General features: G+C 36.4%; 1 protein-coding gene across 7 annotated transcripts in view; it reads left to right on the top strand.

The window, feature by feature from the left end:
* The window catches only part of LOC121868612 (vascular endothelial growth factor receptor 1-like), a 119,944-nt gene that overhangs the window by 48,375 nt on the left and 45,823 nt on the right, over window positions 1-25,746 (top strand). For 6 of the 7 annotated variants that reach the window (XM_042369421.1, XM_042369419.1, XM_042369415.1 and 3 more), the window contains 6 exons: window positions 3,075-3,158; window positions 5,054-5,165; window positions 7,452-7,579; window positions 9,487-9,625; window positions 22,787-22,929; window positions 24,341-24,503. In XM_042369421.1, the coding sequence (XP_042225355.1) occupies window positions 3,075-3,158; window positions 5,054-5,165; window positions 7,452-7,579; window positions 9,487-9,625; window positions 22,787-22,929; window positions 24,341-24,503 (769 nt within the window). Of the gene's footprint in view, window positions 1-3,074; window positions 3,159-5,053; window positions 5,166-7,451; window positions 7,580-9,486; window positions 9,626-18,031; window positions 18,159-22,786; window positions 22,930-24,340; window positions 24,504-25,746 lie in introns of all 7 variants that reach the window. The other variant, XM_042369422.1, reaches the window with a different exon arrangement.

Raw genomic sequence — 25,746 nt, 5'->3', positions numbered from 1 at the left:
TCAGCACTGTGTCAAACTGTCTTTCCTCTAATGCAGGAAGATTGTGAACACCGAGGAAAAGAATTAGTTCAACGGCTCTGCCTTGTCCTGGTCAGAATCTGCCTGCTTGCTTTTTTAATTTTGACATTGCAATCTGCCTCTGAAACTCTTTATCAGTCCTTCTACACTCTCAATAATCTGAACACCACCCTTAATGATCTGAACACCACTCTTAGTAATCTGAACACCACTCTTAATGATCTGAACACCACTCTTAATGATCTGAACACCACTCTTAATAATCTGAACACCACTCTTAATAATCTGAACACCACTCTTAATGATCTGAACACCACTCTTAATGATCTGAACACCACTCTTAATAATCTGAACACCACTCTTAATGATCTGAACACCACTCTTAATCTGAACACCACTCTTAATGATCTGAACACCACTCTTAATATCTGAACACCACTCTTAATGATCTGAACACCACTCTTAATGATCTGAACACCACTCTTAATAATCTGAACACCACTCTTAATGATCTGAACACCACTCTTAATGATCTGAACACCACTCTTAGTGATCTGAACACCATTCTTAATGATCTGAACACCACTCTTAATAATCTGAACACCACTCTTAATAATCTGAACACCAATTTTAATGATCTGAACACCAATTTTAATAATCTGAACACCACCTTAATGATCTGGAACACCACCTCTTAATGATCTGGAACACCACTCTTAATAACTGGAACACCACTCTAAATAATCTGAACAATTAATTTCAAGTAATCTGAACAATTACTCAATGATCTGGAATACCACCCTTAAATGATCTGGAACAATTCACTCTTAATACTCTGAACACCACTTAATAATCTGAACACCACTCTTAATGATCTGAACACCACTCTAATATCTGAACACCAATTTTAATAATCTGGAACACCACTTAATGATCTGAACACCACTCTCAATAATCTGGAACACCACTCTCAATAATCTGAACACCACTCTTAGTAATCTGAACACCACTCTTAATGATCTGAACACCACTCTTAATACTCTGAACACCACTTAATAATCTGAACATCACTTAATAATCTGAACACCACTTAATAATCTGAACACCACTCTTAATAATCTGAACACCACTCTTAATGATCTGAACACCACTCTTAGTGATCTGAACACCACTCTTAATGATCTGAACACCACTCTTAATGATCTGAATTCCACTCTTAATGATCTGAACACCACTCTTAATGATCTGAACACCACTCTTAATAATCTGAACACCACTCTTAATGATCTGAACACCACTCTTAATAATCTGAACACCACTCTTAATGATCTGAACACCACTCTTATTAATCTGAACACCACTCTTAGTGATCTGAACACCACTCTTAATAATCTGAACACCACTCTTAATGATCTGAACACCACTCTTAGTGATCTGAACACCACTCTTAATAATCTGAACACCACTCTTAATAATCTGAACACCACTCTTAATAATCTGAACACCACTCTTAGTGATCTGAACACCACTCTTAATAATCTGAACACCACTCTTAATAATCTGAACACCACTCTTAATAATCTGAACACCACTCTTAATGATCTGAACACCACTCTTAATAATCTGAACACCACTCTTAATGATCTGAACACCACTCTTATTAATCTGAACACCACTCTTAGTGATCTGAACACCACTCTTAATGATCTGAACACCACTCTTAATGATCTGAATACCACTCTTAATGATCTGAACACCACTCTTAATGATCTGAACACCACTCTTAATAATCTGAACACCACTCTTAATGATCTGAACACCACTCTTATTAATCTGAACACCACTCTTATTAATCTGAACACCACTCTTAATAATCTGAACACCACTCTTAGTGATCTGAACACCACTCTTAATAATCTGAACACCACTCTTAATAATCTGAACACCACTCTTAATAATCTGAACACCACTCTTAATAATCTGAACACCACTCTTAATAGTCCTGAATTTTCACCACTCTTATTAATCTGAACACCACTCTTAGTGATCTGAACACCACTCTTAATGATCTGAACACCACTCTTAATAAAATCTGGGTACCACTCTTAATAATCTGAACACCACTCTTAATGATCTGAACACCACTCTTAATAATCTGAACACCACTCCTTAATAGTCTGAACACCACTCTTATTAATCTGAACACCACTCTTAGTGATCTGAACACCACTCTTGAAGTCTAAACACACTCTTAATAATCTGAACACCACTCTTAGATCTGAACACCACTCTTAATGATCTGAACACCACTCTTAATAATCTGAACACCACTCTTAATGATCTGAACACCACTCTTAATGATCTGAACACCACTCTTAATGATCTGAACACCACTCTTAATGATCTGAACACCACTCTTAATGATCTGAACACCACTCTTAATGATCTGAACACCACTCTTAATGATCTGAACACCACTCTTAATGATCTGAACACCACTCTTAATGATCTGAACACCACTCTTAATGATCTGAACACCACTCTTAATGATCTGAACACCACTCTTAATGATCTGAACACCACTCTTAATGATCTGAACACCACTCTTAATGATCTGAACACCACTCTTAATGATCTGAACACCACTCTTAATGATCTGAACACCACTCTTAATGATCTGAACACCACTCTTAATGATCTGAACACCACTCTTAATGATCTGAACACCACTCTTAATGATCTGAACACCACTCTTAATGATCTGAATACCACCTTGTATATTATATTTGAAAAATAACCTAACCTAACCCAATGTAAGTTAACTAATGTAATGTATCATAATATGACATGACATACTGTTATGTTACGTAAGTTGGGTTAGGATCTGACCTGACCTAACCGATTGAAACATTCATTTCTCTATTTGACTAAAAAAAAAGATAATTTCGTGAAATCCCTGATTATGCGGCTTGACTGTAATAGATATACATATATATACCTGTAAACTGTATACAGTATATATACCCTGTATACTGTAATGATTTCTCTTGTTTCAGTTCACTGAAGAAGACATTGATGTAGTGAAAATCTCATATGAGAACCATCCTCATTCTGACTACACCTATGTATCTACACTCACGGTATGTAATTGGCCTCCCATCTCTTATTTCTTGGTACAGTATGTATCTGCCATCCTATGTTTACATTCATGGTGCTTAATTGATTTTTCCTGAGTTCATATTCATGGTGTACAGTATTAACTGATATTTACACAGCCCACATTAAGCTAAATTCCTCCTGTACCCTGTATATTCACATTAATTATACAGTAGGTAACTGATTCCCTTTGTTTCAACATTCGTAGTACACACTGGACAACCCCTTGGTGTCATTAGCATGTATGTGACTTCTCTTATCTGCCTGCATTTTCAGAAACATAATTGATTTCCCTATGTTGTCACATTCACCATACTGTACATAAGTGACTATGTGTTCAAAGTTAATGCCATAAAGACAAAAGTAATAGTTGTTTCAAAATCAGAAATAAATCCTAAAATAAAAATTACTGATGGTAGGCAACAGGGAGCTTAAACAATTGAAATATTTTTGTGTATTGGGACATAACATTAACTGTAATCATAGATGTGCAAAATAAATGGTAAGAATAGGTCAAGCTAAAACAACATTTGAAAATATAAAAGACCTAACAAAAAGTAACATTAACTTCAATCTGAGAAAAAGGCTGGGCCCCAGTTACTGTTGGGTAGACAGAACATGTCATGTATTCAAGAGACTAAAATCTTTTCTCGCGCAGTAGAATTTTTGGGGACAAAAATAGTCCGAACCAAATTTTTAAATACGTACTATTGAATTTGTGTTAGCCCAAGCGGCTAACATATATAATTTTATTTTACAGTACAGTAGGGTCGGGATATATCGCGAGCAGCCGATTTCTAAGGTGAGTGTAAACTGGTTTCGAGTGACGTGTGAAGTGAAGACAATGGAAACTTTAATGGAAAAGATTTAATTCTGTAACTAATATTTTTGGTTTGTTCGTTTATGATCGTTAAGCGAGGGTGGCAGTGTGTTGTCTGTTGTTCTCGGGATGACTCATCAGCAGCTTAGTCTGGTGCAGATTCCAATTTCTAAAGCGAGTGTAAATGGGTTGCTAGTGACGTGAAAAGTGAAGTGAAGACAATGGAAAGCTTTAATGGAAAAGATTTAATACTGTAACTTATATTTTTGGTGTTCGTTTATGTAGGTGTGGGATTGTCAAGTGAGGGTGACAGTGTGGCGTCTACTGCCGAGTCTGGTATTCCCAGGATGGTGCGTCGGCTGCCAAGTCTGGTGTTCCTTGATAGTGATGTTGAAATTGCCTGTTGTTCCCGAATCTAGTGTTCATTGGTGCTTTAGTTAGTAAGAAAATGAACTCAATAAGTCAAGTTTAGTCACTTTTTTTGGCCTCCAGAACCTCACCCTATTTACCCCATTGATTACTTGTAATTATATATCGCAATTTGGTATACACTATAGCGAACATCGTTGGACCCTATCTCGCGATATATCCCGACACTACTGTATTCCATTATTGTTACAGTACAGTACTTGCATCAAATCAACAAGATATACAAATACAGTTGCCTTCATTTATACAGGTAAATGAAGAGAGATTCCTTTAGAGTACGCTCTACTTATATTCTTACCATAGCCAAGGTCTACATTTTGATAATGACTATTTCTGTATTGTGCAGCACTGTCTTAGTATTAAGTTTTCATTTATAGGGTAGATGCAATTTATTAACTAATGCTTTAAATTATATATATACTATATATATATACAGACAGTACCTGTATATATATATGTACAGTATATATATATATATATATATATATATATATATATATATATATATATATATATATATATATATATATATATATATATATATATATATATATATATATATATATATATATATATATACACACTAATAGGAGGTCTTATATAATATGCACACTGTTTTCTCTTTTAAAGGTGACAAAACCACAATCGATTGACACAGGCTTCTACTTCTGTGCCTATGAGGGTGTCAGAGACTACAAAGCTAATTTGGAACGAGCAGACCATACTTACATCTATGTCTTTGGTATGATCAAACTGATACATGTTTACAACACTGTGTGTGTGTGTGTGTGTGTGTGTGTGTGTGTGTGCGTGCGTGCGTGTGTACACAGGGTGGTGTAATGCATCTAGTATGGCAGTATTATGTTAGTGTTAGGTGCAAGCACTGCTTGCTTCCCCTCGCTTTCAGCTACCACCACTGGCTAGCCCTTGTGGTAAACAGGGAAACAATCTTGCATAAGTCTTCCCTTGCCAGTACACCTCTCCACCATCAAGACTCCTGTTGTGCCTCCTCGTAGCAACACACCGTAACTGGGTGCCTCGTGGGCCCAGGCTACGCCAGCAGGGGATCTCCAAGCAGCAGTAGGCCCCAGAGGATGGCGCAGGTCCACTGGCATGTGGATGTGCTCGGGCACCTACCAACCATTGCCCCGCTGCTATGCAGATTAATCATAGTAGTAGGTATAAGGCTACGCGAGGAAACCTTGAATGAAAAATCTGTAATGGAGCCCAGCATCGGGCAGACATGTTTACAGAGTTCAACAAGATCCCAATGGCGGTACAGGTGGAAGAGGTGACCAACATGGGAACCCAACAACTACACCTGTGGACACATAAATCAACTTGCATGCAGCCGTCATCCAGCTCATTTTACTTCTCATCATCGTCAAAACCCCTATACCCCCAAAAATCCTGTGGCGACAAATGAGTGGCGATGGGGCTAGGCAGAGATGACTGCTGGAAATCTCTAGTCACAACACTGCACATGGGTGGCATAGATAAGATGGTTGTTTATGCACTGGGATTTAGGCAGCACTGCAATCCGGTCCTGTTTGCGCAACTGAGCAGCCCTTTGCAGGAGCTACTCTGCTCACCCCACATGGGGAGGGAGTGAGAAAAGGTGCCCTAAAAATAGCCTGCCGAAAAAAACGACTTGACTGGGCAACCGCACCCAGTAAGGTCAACCTAATGCAGTCAAAAATATAATCATAATCACAGATCAAAACAAAAACAAAATATACAACCTCTAAGGTGGCTGCATGGAATATCAGGACCCTTCTGGATACTGGCACAAATGAGCGTCCATAAAAAAGAGCCGCCCTTGTGGCAAAAGAGCTGTCTAGGTTAAACATTCACATTGCAACCTTTAATGAGTCCCGGCTGCCAGATGAGGGTCGACTCGTAAAGCAAGGGTCCAGCTATATCTTCTTCTGGAAGGGTAAGCCTGCTGCAGAGAGAAACCCATTTATGAAGTTGGTTTTGCCATCCACCAATGCATCCTACACAGGCTAACTGAAATGCCTGTTGGGATCAACAAGCGCCTCATGACGCTCTGAGTCCCACTGAATCACTCACGTCATGCCTTCTTCATCAGTGCAGACTCCCCAACATTGGATGCAGAGGATGACACCAAGGAGGCCTTTTATGCCGACCTTGACTGAGTGCTAACCTCTATCTCCAGAGAAGATAAGGTTGTGCTACTTGGTGACTTCAATGCCAGAGTTGGCAGAGATGCTGACATTTGGCAAGGAACCATAGGGAGAAATGGACTAGGGAAGTGTAATCCCAATGGCCTACTCTTCCTCAGCAAGTGTGCTGCACACAACCTCACTATCCCCAATACCTTGTTTCAGCAGGCCGACAAGTTCAAGGGTTAGTGGCAATACCCATAATCCAAACACTGGCATCTCATTGACTACATCATTGTCAGAGAAAGAGATCACCAAGATGTCCTCATCACCCATGCCATGTGTGGCTCAGACCACTGCGATAAACAAAAATTAGTTTTTAGCTAAAGTTACATTTTCACACCTCTTTCTTCATTTGAAAGCAAATGTTTGCTTAATGAAGAAGAATCACATATTGATATTATTTTTTTTTTTTAAGAATGTGAGCTTTCAGCTGTGACACAGTCAACATGGCCACCCAGGATGTGCAGAGATACCTATTTGCTCTACTGTCATTTTCAATGTGTTTTATTCTTTATTGTTATACAATACTTACAGGTAATATAGTGGTGAACTTAGTGTGAACAACCACCCTGTTAACCAACATTTTCTTTTCCTGGAACACATTCCTCAATAATGCACTGGCTCTACAATTCCATATACGTACTGTACTGTACTATTTTTCATTCTCCTGAAACATAATCCCAAATAATACATGGGTTCTACCAATCAGTGCACATTATTTTTATTTAATGACTATATTTCCGTGAGTGTAATCCCTTCATATACTGTATTGGAGGTTACCGTGTATTACAGTACGTATTATGAATTTTCCTGAATTAATGTGTGAAAATTTTTTACAGATGGGAGTCAAGGCCTTGTTAATCATGATTTCACTAACAAAAGAGTCACAACAGCGGATGAACTTATTATTGGGTGTCGTACTACTCTGCCAAATATAACCGTTGAGCTCTTCAAAAATGATGAAGAGGTAAGCTTTTCAGATTTATTAAAAAATAATTTAAGTACTGTATGTACTATTGTACTTTGTATTATGATTATTTCATTTAATATGGATTTTACAGTGCTTGTAAATTTTGATGTAGTTTTCCTTCTTTATCTGAGATTGGAAATCATTGATCTTATACTTTTGATTTTGTATCTTAATATTAAGGAATTGAAAGGTATCATTTACCTGTAGTATTGAATAACTTGTAACTTTTACTGAGTATTTTCTTCCCTTGCACATTTATCTTTTATAAGTTTTCACTTGAGTCAAAAAGTAATTAGATTTATTTATATTTTAATATCATCAGATGGTCACTTAGTTATGCTATGCAAGATATTGACCCAATACTGTATCATGATATTTGTGTTTACAGAGTCTCTTGAGGACATTTTTGATCCAAAACATTGAAATGTACTCCATTATAACATGCATTTAGCTTTGTTAGTCACATTGAAGACTAGTTATTTATTCTTCATTTTTCCTGAAGCCCAGTGGTTTCAGTTCTGTACTCATGTAATTTTTATCATTAGTTATCATGCCACCATTTCATTGATTATTTTTTTCTATGCATCTTTTCTATATTTCACATCGGAGTTACTGTAGTTTAATTATTTGATGCCTTCATGAAAATATAATTTGAAGAATTTTTTTTATACATTATTACAGTAGAACCCCGGTTATCCTGAGTCTGAGTAACCGGCAGATTCAACTAATGGCACCAAAATTGAATAATATTACTGTAATAAAAATTAATTTTTTAAAATACTTTACTTGCTATTAATTACTAATATTTAAACAAAGGCTGCTAATGAATTTAAATGTTTTCAGCTTCTACAAATACTCTAAGTAACCAGATACAATATTCTTGTACAGTTTAAGCTCTTTACTGTACAGTACAGTACATATATCTTTGCAGGTTTTAGATGTGTCCACTTTCACAATTGCCAATATAATGGTAGAGCAAGCTGATGTTTTTTCCTGATGGTCACAGTTTGGTGTTGCCAATTTATTGAGTTTCCAGTCAGTGCAATTGCTTGAATAATGACTTCACTGTAATACTGTACTGTAGAGTATTGTTTGTGTTGGGGATGACATGTTAACTTTGTGAAAAACGTTCAGGTAAATATAAGCATTAAAAGTGTCGCAATCATGCCTTCACTGTGTAAGCAAATGAATCCCAGATGATAAAGAAATTAAAGAAAATGATAGAATGGAGAAATTACTTATTTGAAGCTGCATTTAACCAATGGCTGGGACTTATGTTGTGAGAGATGTGGAACTGAGGAACACTTGGAGGCCCTCCAAGAATGTGAGGAGTAGATAAAAGTCAATACTTTTACTGATATTGGGGCAGAACCTAATGATCATCTACTCGTAAGTGCAAGAACAATATAATTGTGTATGGAGTTCCTGAGAGTCAGATGAGACAGAAAATAGAAAACTCATGACACAATGAGTTTTTAGAATATTTGTGAAATAGGCCAGATTTGTATAGTACAGTACAATTATGAAGTTATCCATTCAAGTAAATAACTGAAGTAAAAACAAAACTTGTTGAACTACATCTAATCAAGAAATTTATGTCATCATGCTTATGTCAATGACTGTCTGTTTACATCTTCTTGATCATAATAGAACATTGCAATATTGTATTGTGAATTCTTTTTTAAATAATCATTAGATTTGACGAATGCTGACTTTGGTGCTAAGAATTTTTTTCTTAATTTATCTAACATTCTAGATGTGAAAGCTAAAACTCTTGTAGTGCTTTGCTGCAATTTGCAGAATCAACAGATGGTCATTTGTCTTCACTTTTAAGATAACAATTACCCTGAACACCTCCATGAAAATATATAACTAGTGATTTAATGGTTTTCTTTCCTTTTAAGGTGACAGGTGACACACGATTATCCTTCGATCCGAAAATTGGATTTACATATAAGAATCTAGAATTACAAGATAGTGGAATGTATGAATGTCGGTCACAATATAATGATAGTCTAAGTACTCTGGTCTCTGTTGTAATTCGTAAGTTCAAAACAGTTAGCTTGCATGCTTTTTCATTCTTTTTTGCAAGAAGAAACAGTACACTGTGGCTTTGTAAAAATTGATGTGCCAGATTATCTTTGGAATTTGACTTCAACAGTGTGACAATATTATGCAAACTTTGGTGTTCTGTTTGATATATACTTGCCAGGACAGAATTAACTATGTTCTGGTCCATTTTACATTACAGTACATATTTACCTGTCAACTGGATGCTCTATCAGTATGAACATAACAGTAATCTGAAACTATGTTATAAGTACTTGATAACCTTTTCAGCAACATTAGATTGAACTTGGTATTACAGTACTGTATAGTTGCATTTACCTGTGTACTGTATCTTCAAATGATGTGGGATGGATATTGTCCAGACACCATTTGGAATTTCTCCATACAGTATTTTCCCTTGCCTGTTAATCCAACCTCTAATTTTTCTTCCCAACAACCGGATATAATAGTATGAGGTCCGACTTTTTTTCTGGCAAAACACCTTATCCACCCTTCAGTGCACCATCCTCTTCTAATAGACTTCCCTTTCACTTTGTCTTCGATCCATCCTTTTCATTTCTTCTCCCCCATTCTGTTGTAGTACCTTTGGTCTTCTTCCTCCCTTTGCTACCCTTTGGGAAAAACTTTAGGATCGATTATCATTCTTACTGCTATTGCATGACTGTGAGGGGCCACTCTTTGTACTCTAACCACGAATATAGAGTTGTCAGGTAACTGATGAGTACTCAAAGTGTGTCCACCTTGGCTTGAGGGCTACAGCATGACTTTAAATAATACTTTTCACCATGATATGTTTTGTTTATGAAATTAGATTGATTTGGGGATTATAATATCATCTTCAGGATAACCGGGGTTCTACTGTAATAGAGAAACGATATACTGTATGTATGTTGTGTTGTCAAAGTAAGAGAAACAATTGACACTCCAGTGGATGCATAAATGAAAGATTGATCCTGGAATCCCAGTTTATGGTCAAGCCTGGAACTGGGTAACTTGTGAATTTCAGCTATGAGTCCTGTGTTTTAATCCTGGGCTTAACTTTTGAACATCATATACTGTGACTAATTCATGAATTAGGTTTGCTTCTCTATTACAACCAAGTTCCAAAAGGGACATTTAGAAGCAACAGTTTGTTAGTTAAAGAAAGAAGCAATGACTTTTGTGCAGCATGGTGACAGATACACAACTTAACCTTCATCTTGCTTAGTCATAATGGCGATGTTAGTTGACAAACATAGTACATTTTAATTGACCTTCACTACCCAAGGGGAGGATGGAGGGTATCTGAGATGTCTAGTTCGAGGCACAGTCATAAAATGAGATTTCAGGATCAGTCCTTCATTTGTAGCCACTGGCTATCACTCGGTGAGTCTTGAATTTTAGTGCTAGCTATAAAATGGAAGGCTATGGTAGCAAGTGTTCTAAGTGCTTCCAGGAGATATACAAGACTATTATCTAGATATTTACCTTATGTTTGAAAAGGAGGATGGACAAAGATGAGGGTAGGAGGGCCAGGGGAAGGAAGAGACTGGGATAGATGAATGAAATTTAAAAACTGGATCCCCAAAGAGATGCAAAACCTTAGAGAATTGGTAAACACAGTCAAAGAATGTTTAGAATGGAGGACTGTGGTCGACAACTCTCAGATGTCAGGACGGTACTCTGATTGATCAATATTTTACCATTTTCTGCTTTATCTTATTCTTTTAATAAATGGACATCACATTGACATGTTTCATTGTAATGCACTCTATTTAATCATGTTTTACCTTTTTTACACAGGGACATATTCTGACTTCTCCCATGTTTTATCCCATCCATAAATACTATATACTATGGAGCCATTGGCAAATATACTTCTCCCATTTTGCTTCACATAATAAAAAAATTACTTCCCTTTGATCTCAAAATTTTCCCAGTCTTCTCTTAAGTGACTTAGATGAACAAATTTCTCCACTTAATGTGTTATCCCAAGTTAGGTAGCTTGAAGGCTGTCATAAACTGTATGACCTTACTAAAATTATAACTTGTTGTACTGTACTTTGAATTACTACTTCACATACTTCCTGATAAATTATTTGAATGAGTACCGGGTAATTTGTTTTTACTTGGATTATAAAACAGTACTTTTTATTATAACTGGAAAATACTACTGACAAGTATATCCATTTTTAATCAGTTCATGATGTTGGAATTGAAACTTACCTGAGCCAGGTTTATATAATTTGTTCAGCTGTTGAATGATTTATTAATCTGACTAACTTTTGCATGATACCTTGTTCACTGGTGCTTAACTAACTTTTTTAATGGTACTGCACTAACATATTTAGTTGAAAAATAAATGCATGTGAAAACCAGCTTCAAGTTTTATCTGTTGTATTGCTTTGCCCTGCATGTTGGTGCTTCACTTAACCTTTTGTATACAGGTACATGGAAATCATCAACAGGAAGCTGAGTTCCTTATAAAATATCTTGAATGTTGCCAGAATTAATTTTTTTAAAAAATATTGTAAATATTGTGCAATACCGTTGGTGAACATTGAAAATAATGTTGACAAAATTATTACTCTGCCAAGTTACTTCTATTAAGGGGAGCGTCCGGCTGAAGAACAAAAATTTTTAATTGATCAATTAATATAAATTTCCTGTCAGCAATTAAGGACACCGGGTAACACTGTTGCTATATCCCTAAATCTGTTCTGCCTAATCCCTAATCCCTGGTACAGGGTACATGATTTTTCTCTTATATTCTTATCAATTTTCAAAATCCTACTTCTCCATAATTTCTTACGTGGAAATTCATGTGGAGCACAGGCAGTCCCCAACTTACGACTGGGTTAGGGACCCAAATCCAGGTCGTAAGTCGAAAATGCGAAAATAATACATAAAAAATCAAAAATGGGTGTCTCTTTTTCTTCTCAGCACCACAACACTCTCACTTTTAAGCTTGCCAGCCATTTTAAAGGGAATTACAAACAAAAATTTTGTACGGTACACAGCGCAATCACTAACGTTGGGACTCGAAAATACGTAATTTGAAAAATTTTTGGTACGACTGCGGCGGTTGTATGTCCGGGTGGTCGTAAGTCGAGTAGGTCGTAGGTCGAGGAGTACCTGTACAGTGTAGGTAACTTACTCCTCTTGAACATGACATATAGATGTTTCTAATTATCACTTTTGTTTTGGGTGCATGAATTTTTTTTTCCTAACTTGCTATTTTTTCTTCAAAATATTTATAAAGATAAATCAGCAAATAATAAACCAAGTCAAATATAAAGAAAATCTATATGTTCAGCCATGCACAATAATTATGTTATTCTACTAATTATTTTCTGTTTTATTAGAATCGGCCCATAAATGGCTGAGCCTTAGGGATTTGAAGGTTAGAGACACATGTTTTGAGATATGGGTGATAAGGTGGCATGAGAGCAACACCTGGTCGAACCTACCTCTTGCTTCTTTAGTGGGTCACTGACTCTCGTGACAGTGGTCTCCTGTGGTTAGTGAGTTTAGAAAGGTACCAGATACTGTACATATCTCTGGGAATGGAGCTAAGCAAGATGCCTCTGGGATGTCTTGTGGAATAATGCAGCTAGATGGGGTGGCAGGTTGCTACAATGCACTCATCTTAGTGAAATGGAGCAAGTTGATTTTTAGGGTGGGTTGTTTGGGCCCCCCTTTACTGTTCTAGGGTTAAAAGGTAATCAAATAAAAAGTTCAAGTTCTGAATAATTAAAAATAAAATATTATAAAAATAACCCAGTTCAAAGAAAAACCGCCAGAGGGTAAAATATTAGTGTGCACCTTACATAATTTTTGGTGTGGTTGTACATTATGTGTGTGTAAGATAAACAGAATGATCTGGTTACCAATAGTGTATAGATTTGTACAGTGGTCCCTCGGTTAACGAGCACAATCCATTCTAGAAGGTTGTTCGTTAACCGAAAAACTCGCTAACCGAAACCATTGTTTCATTGGGTTTTTGGGTAATTGGTTCCAGCTCACCGAAAATTGCTTAAATTCAACAAAAAAGGTGGAAAAGTACACTTACTTTGAGGTGTGTATGTAGAAGGCTCCTGGATGATGGTGATGATGGGAATTAGAATGGGGGTGGAGGAGAAGGGAGAAGAGAAGGCATTGGGGTGGAAGAGAAGTCACCCCATGGTGCCATTTCACCCATAAAATTTTATTTCTCTTGGTGTAATTCAAGATTATTTTCTTTAAATCAACACTGCACTGCATTATATATTGACAATATGTAAAATAAATTTCAAAATGACCAATAATTTGCTTGCAAACACAGAAAAAAAGCATTTAGTTGAAGAGAGTCTCAAGCAAGATGTTACCTCCACTGAAAAGACACAAAGACTGACGCATGTTTGGTGTGTTGACAGGCTGGATGGCGCGCATAAAACTAGTTTCCTTACCTTCAATTATGTTCAGTAATTGTTAAAATGACTAAAAAATTTAATATTAAACTTTTAAAATTATTGAATAGTATAAACTTCTTGATATTTACTAAAATTGTAAGGAATATAAGTCCTAGAACCGATTACTGTATTGGCGGACTAATACTACAGCTGGTGGACCGCCAAATGCAAGCGAAAACATGTTGAGGTTGGCTCGTAAAAAACTCGTTAATCGAGGGATTGCTCGTTAACCGAAGTTAAGAATCTTATGGGAGGTAACTCGTTAACCGAAATCTTGTTAACCGAGGCGCTCGTTAACCGAGGGACCACTGTACCTAAATATCTTAACACTGAGCACTTATAGTGGTCTGTCATTTTTACATCAGGCTAACTGTTTGGGCCATTCATGGTGGCTGACTCTGTATGCTGGAGAGATTTTGTTAGTTTCTATTTCCCTCACATTTCCTCCATTAACACCAGTTCTAATGCATAATTCTTATTTATTGATGGACAAATGTAATTACTGTACTAACCTTGTTGAGAACAGTTGCCTCCACATGAATGTACTACAGCCTGTGAATGTGTCAGGGCACAGGTATGAGATGTGACAATTCAGCGATCCATAGTCATGGGTGTGAAACCATGGATTACTCTTTTCGGTGGTTTCCCATAGTTCAGTCCTAGTCACTTGGTCATGGCTACACAACAATGCTGCATAACATAAACAAGCAATGCATCCATGTGATAAGTGTTCTTCAGCATTGATGTGTGGCCAGGCAAATAGGGTAATTTCGCTGTTTCATGCCAATTCATTCAGCCATGACAATGGTACTATGTTGCCACATCTCGTACCTGAGCCCTCACACACTCCCAGGCTGTGGTACGTTCATGTGGAAGCAATTGTACTTAAAGTGTTAGTTGTTGAAATGAACTAATAACAGAGTTGTAAAAGTACCAGACTTTGTTACTTCAGTAAAAGTGTTGTTACATTGGCAAAATGTTATTCAAGTAGAAGTATAAGTATCCAAAGATCAATGTACTCAAGTAGAGGTAAAACAGTATCTTTCCAAGAGTACTCAAGTACTGAAAGTAAAAAGTAACAACTAAATTATTGTCTCAAATATTAAAATAAATCCACAGAAAAAAAATAGTTAAATAAAAATAAGACATAGCATTACACATGTTTATGCAAATCTTTCTATTGAGATTAATCAATAACTGATTCTCAAAATTATGACTGTCCAATCAGGATCTTTTAGGCCTAAATATAAGCCCAGCAGGACCTACTGAAAGAGAATACGTTCAGCTGCTCTTCAACCTACAATCCATCGCAGGGATAATGAAGGGGCTAAAAATATATCCATCCAACACTTAACCACACAAATATCGTCAACGTGGACTTATGGTCCGCAGACATAATGTTGTCTCTGCTCGCATTAGGTGAGGTTACAGACCTATCTGGGATGTATCTGAGGTGGGGGATGACCCACACTTCTCTTCCTGTAACTTCTGTAACTGTCCCAACGCTAACACCCTTTAATATTACTGTATTGCCTTGACTGTCCCACTGTCAGGGACCTCCTACCACAGGGAGAGTCGCTAACTCAGGCATTTTTGTACAGTATAGTAAAAAGTAATTACTATTGACCTGACCTGACATCAAGTCACCTCACAGGTCATCTAGGTATGTGACCGTGTGGTGTCTCCCCACATCCACATTGTATCCTTAATGGCTCCACCCACACAACTTGTTTACTGTGGTTAATAATTAATTAATTAATTAAAAAAACATATAAGTTTGCCACAGACATTAAGCTCTTTGTTTGGGGCATGTAATGAGTAACGATTTTTGTTTTTTCAGTTGTAATGGAGTAAAAGTATTAGAAAACCATTCTTAAGTAAAAGTAATAGAAATTTTTAGTACTTATTAAAAAGTATATACAGTACCCAAAAATGTTACTTGAGTACAGTATTCAAAGTAAATTTATTTAGTTACTTTGCAACTCTGACTAATAACATAATATCACCCTCCATTAATTTGAAACATACTGAAACCCTCTTTAATAACAGACTTCTCAATACAGTAAGTCCTCGCTTAACGTCGGCCCGCTTAATGTTGTTTTGGTACTACGTCTCTAAACTTTAGAGATCAAAAATTCGTTTAACGTCCTGGTGACTCGGTACAACGTCGTTTTGCGTCGTCATGGACTACTTTTTATGGCGCATCACCCTCTCTCGTATGGCCACGGAACGTCACGGCCAGTCTTTGTTAGGCTTCCACAGTGTTCATGAGTGTTTTAAGTGTTTTTGCTCTTAATACTGTTCTGTAACCATTCGAAATGGCTTCCAAGCACCCATCAAGTGCTACTGATGCTAGTGTTGTCAAGAAGCAATGTAAGACCATTAGCCTTGCTACGAAAATGGAGGTTTTAAACCATTTTGAGAGGGAGGAGGAGCTACCCGCCGGATCTCACTGAATAGCCACCCTCCCGCCATCCGCCTTCACCGCTTCGGTACTCACCGCACACTCGCTTTACCACCTCCGCCCATCGGTGAGTACCAATACCAACTTAGTATATGCATGCACTGTTTTCTATAGAAATGGCAATGATTTTCTGTATACCGTATGTAATGTATTTCATGGGGCAAAGGGAGGCTCAGGAACGTAACTCCCGTATTTTATCTATTTCTTATAGGGAAAATTGATCCGCTTAACGTTGTTTTGTATAACGTCACGTTTTCAGGAGCGTAACCCGGACGTTAAGCGAGGACTTACTGTACTGGGTATTCCCAATAACGGATGACTTTATGTTTAGTATAAATAGTGGGTTCAGCCAGTAAGATCTGGCATTGAGAACATTGTCCCTTATAGACCACATGGTCAGTTGATGCATGTTGAAGCTTGCTAGACTCAGCACAGTGGTAGACATGATGCCAAACAACAAATGAGCTGAAATAAGTGTAAAATTGTTAAATACACTAATATTTACTCTAAGCTCAAATTATTAAGAAGCTTTACTGTATACAGAAATCATCATCTTTGATGGGGCCCTCTGTCAATCCTATGCTTTCACCTCAAAGTCCAACTGAATTGGTGGTAGTTTCAACCTAAATGGATAGACGATGTGCTATAGTCACACCAATCAATGACTTACATTTTCTTGACTCCCTGGTGCCCATTGTTTTGAAATGGGATGGAGGTTACTGTAGTGAAACTACCGTATCTCAACTACAGTAACATCTCCAATGAGTGTCAGGTGAACAATGATTCATAACCAGGCAGACAAGTAGAACAGTGAGAGTACAGGAAATGTATTGATGTCAAATCTTGAATCTTGAGAGAATGAAAATGTTGATTGGCAGCTAACATGATACAAGTGGACCAATCAAAGCACAGCAAATATGGTACTACTGTATTATTGGATCTTGAGTTGTAATAAAATTTTAAACAGTACACTTTCTGTCGAGATTAACCAGTGTGATGTACCATTTGAGGATGGTAATGGCAACTTTTGGGCATTCATTATGCACTGTGTAATATCAACAGCATCACAAGTTTCATTCAACTCTTCCGTTAAACCGACATTTCAAGATAAAATCTTTAGCCAAGCTCCTACTTCCAGATACTCAAACTTGTAGCAACATTTCTGATTTTGTTTGCATACAAGATTTTGTTCTGCAAACTTAAGGAATATATTGTTGGAGTTTCTTGCCAGTGTTTTGAATGGGAGATTTATCTGGTATCTCTTATAGATGAAAAGATATTTAATTTCTCTTACAGTGTCCTTGTGATATATTGATACTGTACAGGGAAATGATAGCATAATTTAATTCTTTTCATGTCTTATCCTTGTTTCATCTTTGTTGTGAGCAGAAATTATTTATGTTCCTCTCATCAGCCTTACTCTTGTATTCATTACTGCTGTGCTTTTTATGCCATGGCTGCTTATACTTTTTTTTCCCCTGCTAGAAGTCCTCAATTTTTGACTGGGACCCGAAGATAGGCTTTGTGCGCAGAAACTTAGTTATCCTTGACAGTGGCACCTACACATGTATGACAAAATATGATAGTGCCACTTATGCTGTTCAAGTTGACCGTAAGTGGTTTTGGATAATACCGTATATTTGGAAAATAAATAATGTATTTTCCCTCACCCTTAATTATAATTCTTTACTAGTGAATTACCATATTCTTATGTTAGATGCTTATACAGGTGCTCCTCTACTTAAGAACGTTTAACTTACAAACTTTCAGAGATACAAACATTATGATTTACCTGCCAGAACAGGTGTTTAATGTGGATGAGACTGGATTATTTTGAAGAAATTCCAGATAGAACAAACATTACCTAAGAGGAGAAGAGTGGGCCAGGTTTAAGGCTGTATTAAAGGGTAGAGCTGTACTAAATATCCATAATCTTTTCATTTTTTACAATATGTTTGGTTTCTACAAGAGTAAAGTTGGACTTACAAACAATTGAACTTACAAACAAGCCTCGGGAACGTAACTCATTCATAAGTAGAAGAGCACCTGTACTGTACTGTACTGTGCTATACAGTATAAAGGGTAACAGTGAATGATTTTAGTATATATATATTTTTTTGTGATTTTGACTAGATTAACTAAGATGAGATTCATATAAAAATTTTTAACAATGACGAGTTTGAAGCTTTTAACCTATTGTAGTATTATACTGTATTGTAATTGATGAGGATAATATTATAATCTTTTGCAGGTGCTGGTATAAGGTACAGAATCTAGATTAATGAGTGATTGATCCTGAAAGCCCATTTTATGGATGAGCCATGAATAAGACAAGTCATGAACCCTGGAATGAATAATCAGGTTTCACCTGTAGGCATATCATAGACTGGACAAATACACGAATTACTGTAGTTATGCATCCCCATCACAACCAAGTAATAAAAGATATCTTTAGAAACATTTGTTCACCACTTAGGGGGTGTTAGTGGTAAAGTGGTAACATGCGTGTCTCTCGCCACTGTGTCATGGGTTTAATCCCCGGCCTAGAACAGAATTGAGAAGGGTATAACCAGTGTGAGATACCAAACATCATTGGTTTTCTCCGGGTACTTTGGTTTCCTCCTGTACTAACACTGGACAATGGAGGTTGTGACAAAGAACAGACTAACTGCCCAAATAGCTAGTAAGCTGATAAACAGTGAAATGATAAATGATTATAAATGAATTTAAAATAGAAAAAATATGTAGTGAATAGTACAGGTATGTCAAAGAAATGTGACTCGACCATCGTCCAGCTCAGAGGTACCCAGCGAGATGAGAAAGGGTATCCGAGTCACATATTTCCATGGTCGCTGTAAGAGCATTATTGGTGTTTTTACTTATCTTTTTCCTTCTTTTTATTTATTTATTTATTTTTTACCTTACATTGTACGTACTTTGTTTTGGTGATCGTGAAGTGATTTTTGCTATGTTTTTTGTGACTGTAAACTGCTTTGTCTTGTTGTCAACATGTGAGCAGTGGCGGCAACTATCATTGTTTATACATTTTGTGACAAGTTCTTTGGCTTTGCTTTTGTGACAGTGTTATTAATTGTTTTGTTGTGCTAGTAATATTCTAGATTTATTTTTACGATGATACATGTGGGTGTCCAACTGGCCAGGAACTTATCCCATTGAACCCTATGATGTTTTGACCTGCGATGGGTTTTCAGGAACCTAACCCCATCGTAAATAATAAGTTACCTGTATGTGCAAAATCAAAAAGATGTGTAAATTTGGCTTATTAGGAATGTAAATGTTGGGTTTATGACCTTGTTGGGCCTTTATGCCAGTTCCCATGGTTGTCAGATGGCTGGCAACTCGCTCTCACTTTCTCAATATTGTTTACAAGGGGTTCTCGACAGTCTACTTACTGCCTAATCACTCTGTACCCAAGAATTACATGAATAATGTGAAGAGCACCTAATATCATCATGTAAAGTTACCATTATAAATAATAATAGAACTCCTCAAAACACGTTGCCAGTCAGCTGTGAGATGTCTGTGCACATTGTCGTGCGGAGGATTAAAGAACATATGAGAAAAATAGGGTTCAGTTCACCAATGACTAGTAAACCCCAATATCATATCCCAAAATCATGAAATCGGTTCATGAACAACAAACATCATACATCGATTTAAAAAATTTCAATTTACAAGAGTTTTTTTCAAGAACATAACACTCATAAATTGGGGTATGACTGTAGTAATATCTTGAAACTTTTCAGTTTCTTGACTATACTACAGGCAGGCGAACAAGGGCGTCTGCCCAGGCCAGCACTAGACCCAGTGACCTCGGACACATTGCCTGTTGACTGGTTAATCTGACCTGACCTGACTATCGCAAGTTTCCATTTGTATTTATTCATTATTATACAGTATTCTCGTATAAGAAGCCTACTATACTATGGTGAATGTTTCATCATAAATAATATAACATACATTATTAAATAATAGAACAAGATAAAATACAGTATATAATTTAACTTCAAAATAAAAGACATGTTGAATCATAAGTTAAACCCTCTACCCTGATCACTCATCCCCTCCCTCCATAAAGGGGGGGGGGGTGAGGGGGGGACTGGCTATGCCGCATTTGCCAGTTTATTGCTATTTATGTTCAGCCTCTTATGGTGTATATTTCTTCACAAATAATATAATATTTTAAATATATAAAAATATGATAATATTAATTTGTGATATGAATTAAAAGTAAAAGGTGAAGCTGTATCAGAAGGTAATCTCTTCCATGACCACTCTTCCCTTCCCGCCGTCAAGGTCAGCTTTTGACCTGAATATTATTGATTGATTATTATTATATTCTACCATGATCAGCCTCTTATGGCGTACGATTCATCGTTACTGATATAAAATCTTCAATAACAGAAAAAAATATATAAATATTCTTTGTATTTTCACTTGAGAATAAAAGGATACGTTGTATAGAAGGTGACATCGCACTTTATCTTCTCTCCCTCCTCCCTCCCACAACATAATAACCTATCAAAAAAATAATTATGAGAGAAGCCATTTATTATGTCCACATACAGCTGTATTTCTCCAGTAACCATATAGAACAGGTTTATGAGCATGGGACATCAATATAGTGAGGACGTGCATGTGTTGGCAGGCCTGCTGCATCTAAGAGTTTTCCGTTAGCCACAGAAATTTCCACTAGCCCGTAATTGTTTTAGAAATATGTGGGAATATCTTTTAAAACTCTTAATGGAAGAAACAGCGGTCAAAGCATCAGCCAGCCCTTCACCCAGAGGGGCTGGCTGAGGGGAGGAATGGCAACTCAGCCCTTCAACGCTGGTGAATAACAGACACAATTTATGCTTACATTCTTTAATTAAGCTTATTATGCTTGCTCTATACTAAGTCCTCTTTTTTTACTTATTTGACAGTTTGAATGACAGAGATATATCAATGGTAGATGGGAGTTTTTGGGGGGTGGCTGGTCCGTAACCTCTTGAATTTGTTATATTGACTTTTTTGCAGACCGCATATGTGTTGGTCATCTTGGTTTACCTGTGTACTATGCTTCCAATTTTCTATAAGTGTGAAAAGGTAAATCTGATACCAGTGATTCCAGTCTTGTGTAACAGGTATCAACCTCATCTGAGCTCTTTTGAGGAATACATGAAGCAGGATATGGAATTTGATGATTATTTATTTAATTATGGTTGACTCAACACTTGGAGAAAGAATTCATTTAAAAAATAATCACTCAGATAGTATCACCTTCCACAACAGAACATTTTCGTGGACATATAGCATCCCTGCAAAATACAGTGTCAGTGAATTAGGAAGCTTCTATATTGTCTTAAACAGTATCAGAAACTTCTTAGTGGAAGTGATTTCCAGGAACCCAGTTAACATGTACAGAATGTTGACTCATTGTCTTCAAAGAACATGATGCTTATCCTTTGCCTCTGAACATCTCTGTCTCAGAGGAAGAATGAGGGGAATAAAAATTCCTCCAGATTACTTTGAAACACCTTTCTGAGGTGGTTTTCAAAGCATATTTCAGTACAGTTCTTTTCCATTCTGAACATGAAAATCCCATCCAGCACCATACCACATTGGAAACACTGCTTCTTGTCTGATAAAGCAAGTTGCCTGAGAAAGTGGGTGGGATATAAATAAATGTTAAAGCTTCGCATAATATTACAAATGCTGAGAACTGCAGAGATTAGTCTTTGCCTTCACAAATGCCAGAAATAAAGGCACAGCACTTACCTTTGTGTCCCAATTCGGGCAAGGAAGATTCAGCTACCAGGGAGCCAACTGAAGAGTTTTTCACTTGAAAATCGCACTATAGTTGACCCAGATAAAAGTTGACTTGCTTGTCTGTTTGCATGTCATCCACATCTCATTGCATTCTACATTAAATAGTGAACTGTTGGTGGTTTTTACAGATTTCTTTATGGACTTGGTTTTAACAAAGAAGTATAACTAATTCATGATTTAGTCCCAGTCTATGATTTCTTACGAGGGACTTGAGACCAGGATTCATGACTAAAATTCATCAAACATTTAATGAAGGGCATCAACCATTAAAAAAAATCTAGATAAGTTGTGTAAAGTAGTGAAAGTTTCTTATATAACATTTCTCTTTTTTGTAATCAGTTTTAGATACAATGTACTCTTTTATTGTTTTGTATATACTGTTTTAATTAAAAAAAAACATTTTTACAGCTGCTTCAGTTACTCTACCAAAACCAGCATTTGAGAAAGCGCCAAATCAACATTTTGTTAAAGGACAAGGTTTCAAGCTCACTTGCTCTCTGATACTGAGCCGCAGCGTTGCATTTCACTGGACACTTCCAAATCCAAATACTGTGAGTATAGAAAAGTCTTAGTGGTTTAAAGATCATATCAAATGACCTGTAAAATTGTCCAACCAGAACAACCCCTGGCAGAGCTTATGTCAAAAGTGGCCTTCTTAATGCTTGTCCCTTTGAATCTGTGTAATGTGCTGGTAAACAACTACAGTATATACACTAACCCAATTTAGGACATTGACATTTTCATTTTTACTGTATTCTCATTTTTTGGCATAGGAGGTTTTCTGTAGTCTTTTATTTATAAGTACTGTATATTCTATTTTATGATGTAAGTGGCATTTGTGACTATTTTTCCATATTGTATGAGGGGTTGGGTGAACTTGGTTACTTAAGTTTACAACTTAGAGAAGTGAATGTGGTTGACTGCAATACCGGCCATGCTGCCTCCGTGTGTACCGAAGGCTTGGTATACAGTGTGCTGTATCCACACTGCCCTTTATGGGCAGTCATGCCCAGGGACCTACTTTTACTTTATTCTCAGGGATTTGTTGTTGTAAATGATGGTTGCATTTTAGGAAAAAAATTGCATAAAACAAACAAGTACTGTAGTATGTATTTAAATGTAAAAAATAGGGATGCATTCCTCAATATATACTCCACCACCCCAGCCCCATTTCTACCACTATTTCATGACATTCAGACAGTTGTATTTCTATTTTCTATGCAATGACATGGTATTCTGGTTGCCATCAGGATAATTTGAAACAAGTATTTTATGACTGGGTGACCAGCTCATTTTTAGAGTTGGAAATGTACATTATATGTAGGATTTCCAAGTGCCCTCTTAGCTGGCAAGACAGTCACAACTCTCTGAACTACGGTAATCATAGATTAATTACTTGCCTATCCTTTTTTTTTTTTTGCTGATGCTCCTTCACCTGCACCAACACATTTCAAAATATCTAACGATTTCCAATGTTAGTATCATCTTGCATTTCTTAGATGGACAAATGCTAGAAAAGAAGTTAGCAGGATGCCTAGAACCCATATCAATAAACAAATATAGGTTTTACCAGTAAATACACAAGACCACTAAATACACAATATCAGTGAAACTGATGCTAGTTGTATGCATCATCTTACTTGGTGCTTGGTGTTTCTTCTATGTATTGTGTTGTGATGCCCATTGACCATTGAGTTTTGCAGTTTATGAAGTATTTAGTTTCTTGTTGCTCTCATTTATCTGTGTAAGGAATACTAACTTTATTAGCTTTGTTGAAGAAAGCATCAGAGTCTTCATTAAGCAGTTTTCTATTTATTCTTATTCTTTCTCCAGGATATTGTACAGTTTGTCCAAAATATTATTTGTGTTCAATGTTTTGGGAGACAATATGCTCGAACTTTCCAATCACTCTTTCTGTTCTTTAAGTGAATAATATTCAAGTCTTGTATTGTAAATTTACAGGATCACCAGATCGAACACTCAAAAGTGAAGCGTATGAATGAGTACAGGTTAAGCACCTTACATGTCCTCAATGCTACCACTGATGATTCCGGAGAGTACATTTGTCAAGTGTCTGCAGAAGACTCAAGACCTAATCAAGTATCCATGATTGTTGAAGTGAAAGGTAAATCTTTATATAATTTTATGACCTACAGAACCTTATAAGAAGCCATTGAGGTGAACCATTGCCAGGTTCCACACAAGCTGATACAACCTTTGCTAAAAGGTGTCTAGTTCTTATTGGTTAAGGACAATATCCACCCAGTCAAATCCCTGAGTATACAAGTCCAGTTGTTGTCTGTAGGACTAGTGAGGGCATTCAGGGTGAAGTCTTGATTCGACAGCACAATTGCTTGAATCCCACTGATCACTTGGGGGTATTGTAATTCAGTCTTCAAATTTACTGTTGTTAGCCAGACTGTCATGTCCTTACTTCACTCATCCTGTGGACATAAAAAGAAGAGTAAATGTTAGTTTTACATTTATTAATGTTTGATGATTTTTACAGTACATGTATTGGTTTTCATGACCAATTTTTTATAACTTCTGTGAAACTAAAATGCAAAGAAGCCAATGCTATAGCTTGAGATTCATGTGTTTCATGGTTAGTTTGGTAATTATTAATAAGAAAAAAACACAATTATATCCATCAATATGTAGTGTAGGGATCCCCTGCTTTGATGACACTACTATGTAGCCTCTGAGGCATGGATGCCACCAGTTCTTCAACCAAGGGCATATAGCACCACAAAAAATTGTGACCAAGTCCCAGGTTGCTGATCTGACTTTCTCCCTCATTTACACACAATTGCAGTGTTTCAGTGGTTTCTCTTACTATTGACAACACAACATACATAGAGTATATCATTTCTCACATTTAATTTTAAATTTTATTTTATTTATTTATTCATGGTCTTTTATTATTATTATACTGTACTTATTATTATTATTATTATTATTATTATTATTATTATTATTATTATTATTATTATTATTTATATTTATATTATTATTATTATTATTATTATTATTATTATTATTATTATCATTATTATTATTACTATTGTATTTTTGCCCCCAGGCTCTGATGTGGGTCATTGACCTGTGCCCTGGTGGGCTAATCCCATAAAAAAAAAATAGTAGTTGTTCTCATGGCAACATTGTACAGTATTTTTAATGATGACTCTCATTATACATTATATCCCAATATAGCAACTGATCCCCAGAGGTGGAAGTAATTTCTATTGTGAGTGAAACAGTATTGTAAATTCTGTTTTTGTTATTCAAAAAGTTAATTTATTTCATCTTATGTATTTGTTATATTTAAAATAAGAAGCGCTGTACTTAGAAATATCATAATCTCACAA

Source organism: Homarus americanus, unplaced genomic scaffold (genome assembly GCF_018991925.1).
Source record: "Homarus americanus isolate GMGI-L3 unplaced genomic scaffold, GMGI_Hamer_2.0 scaffold59495, whole genome shotgun sequence".
NCBI lineage: Eukaryota > Metazoa > Arthropoda > Malacostraca > Decapoda > Nephropidae > Homarus > Homarus americanus.
Note: the sequence above shows the minus strand (reverse complement) of the source record. Positions and strands in the feature narration are given on the sequence as shown.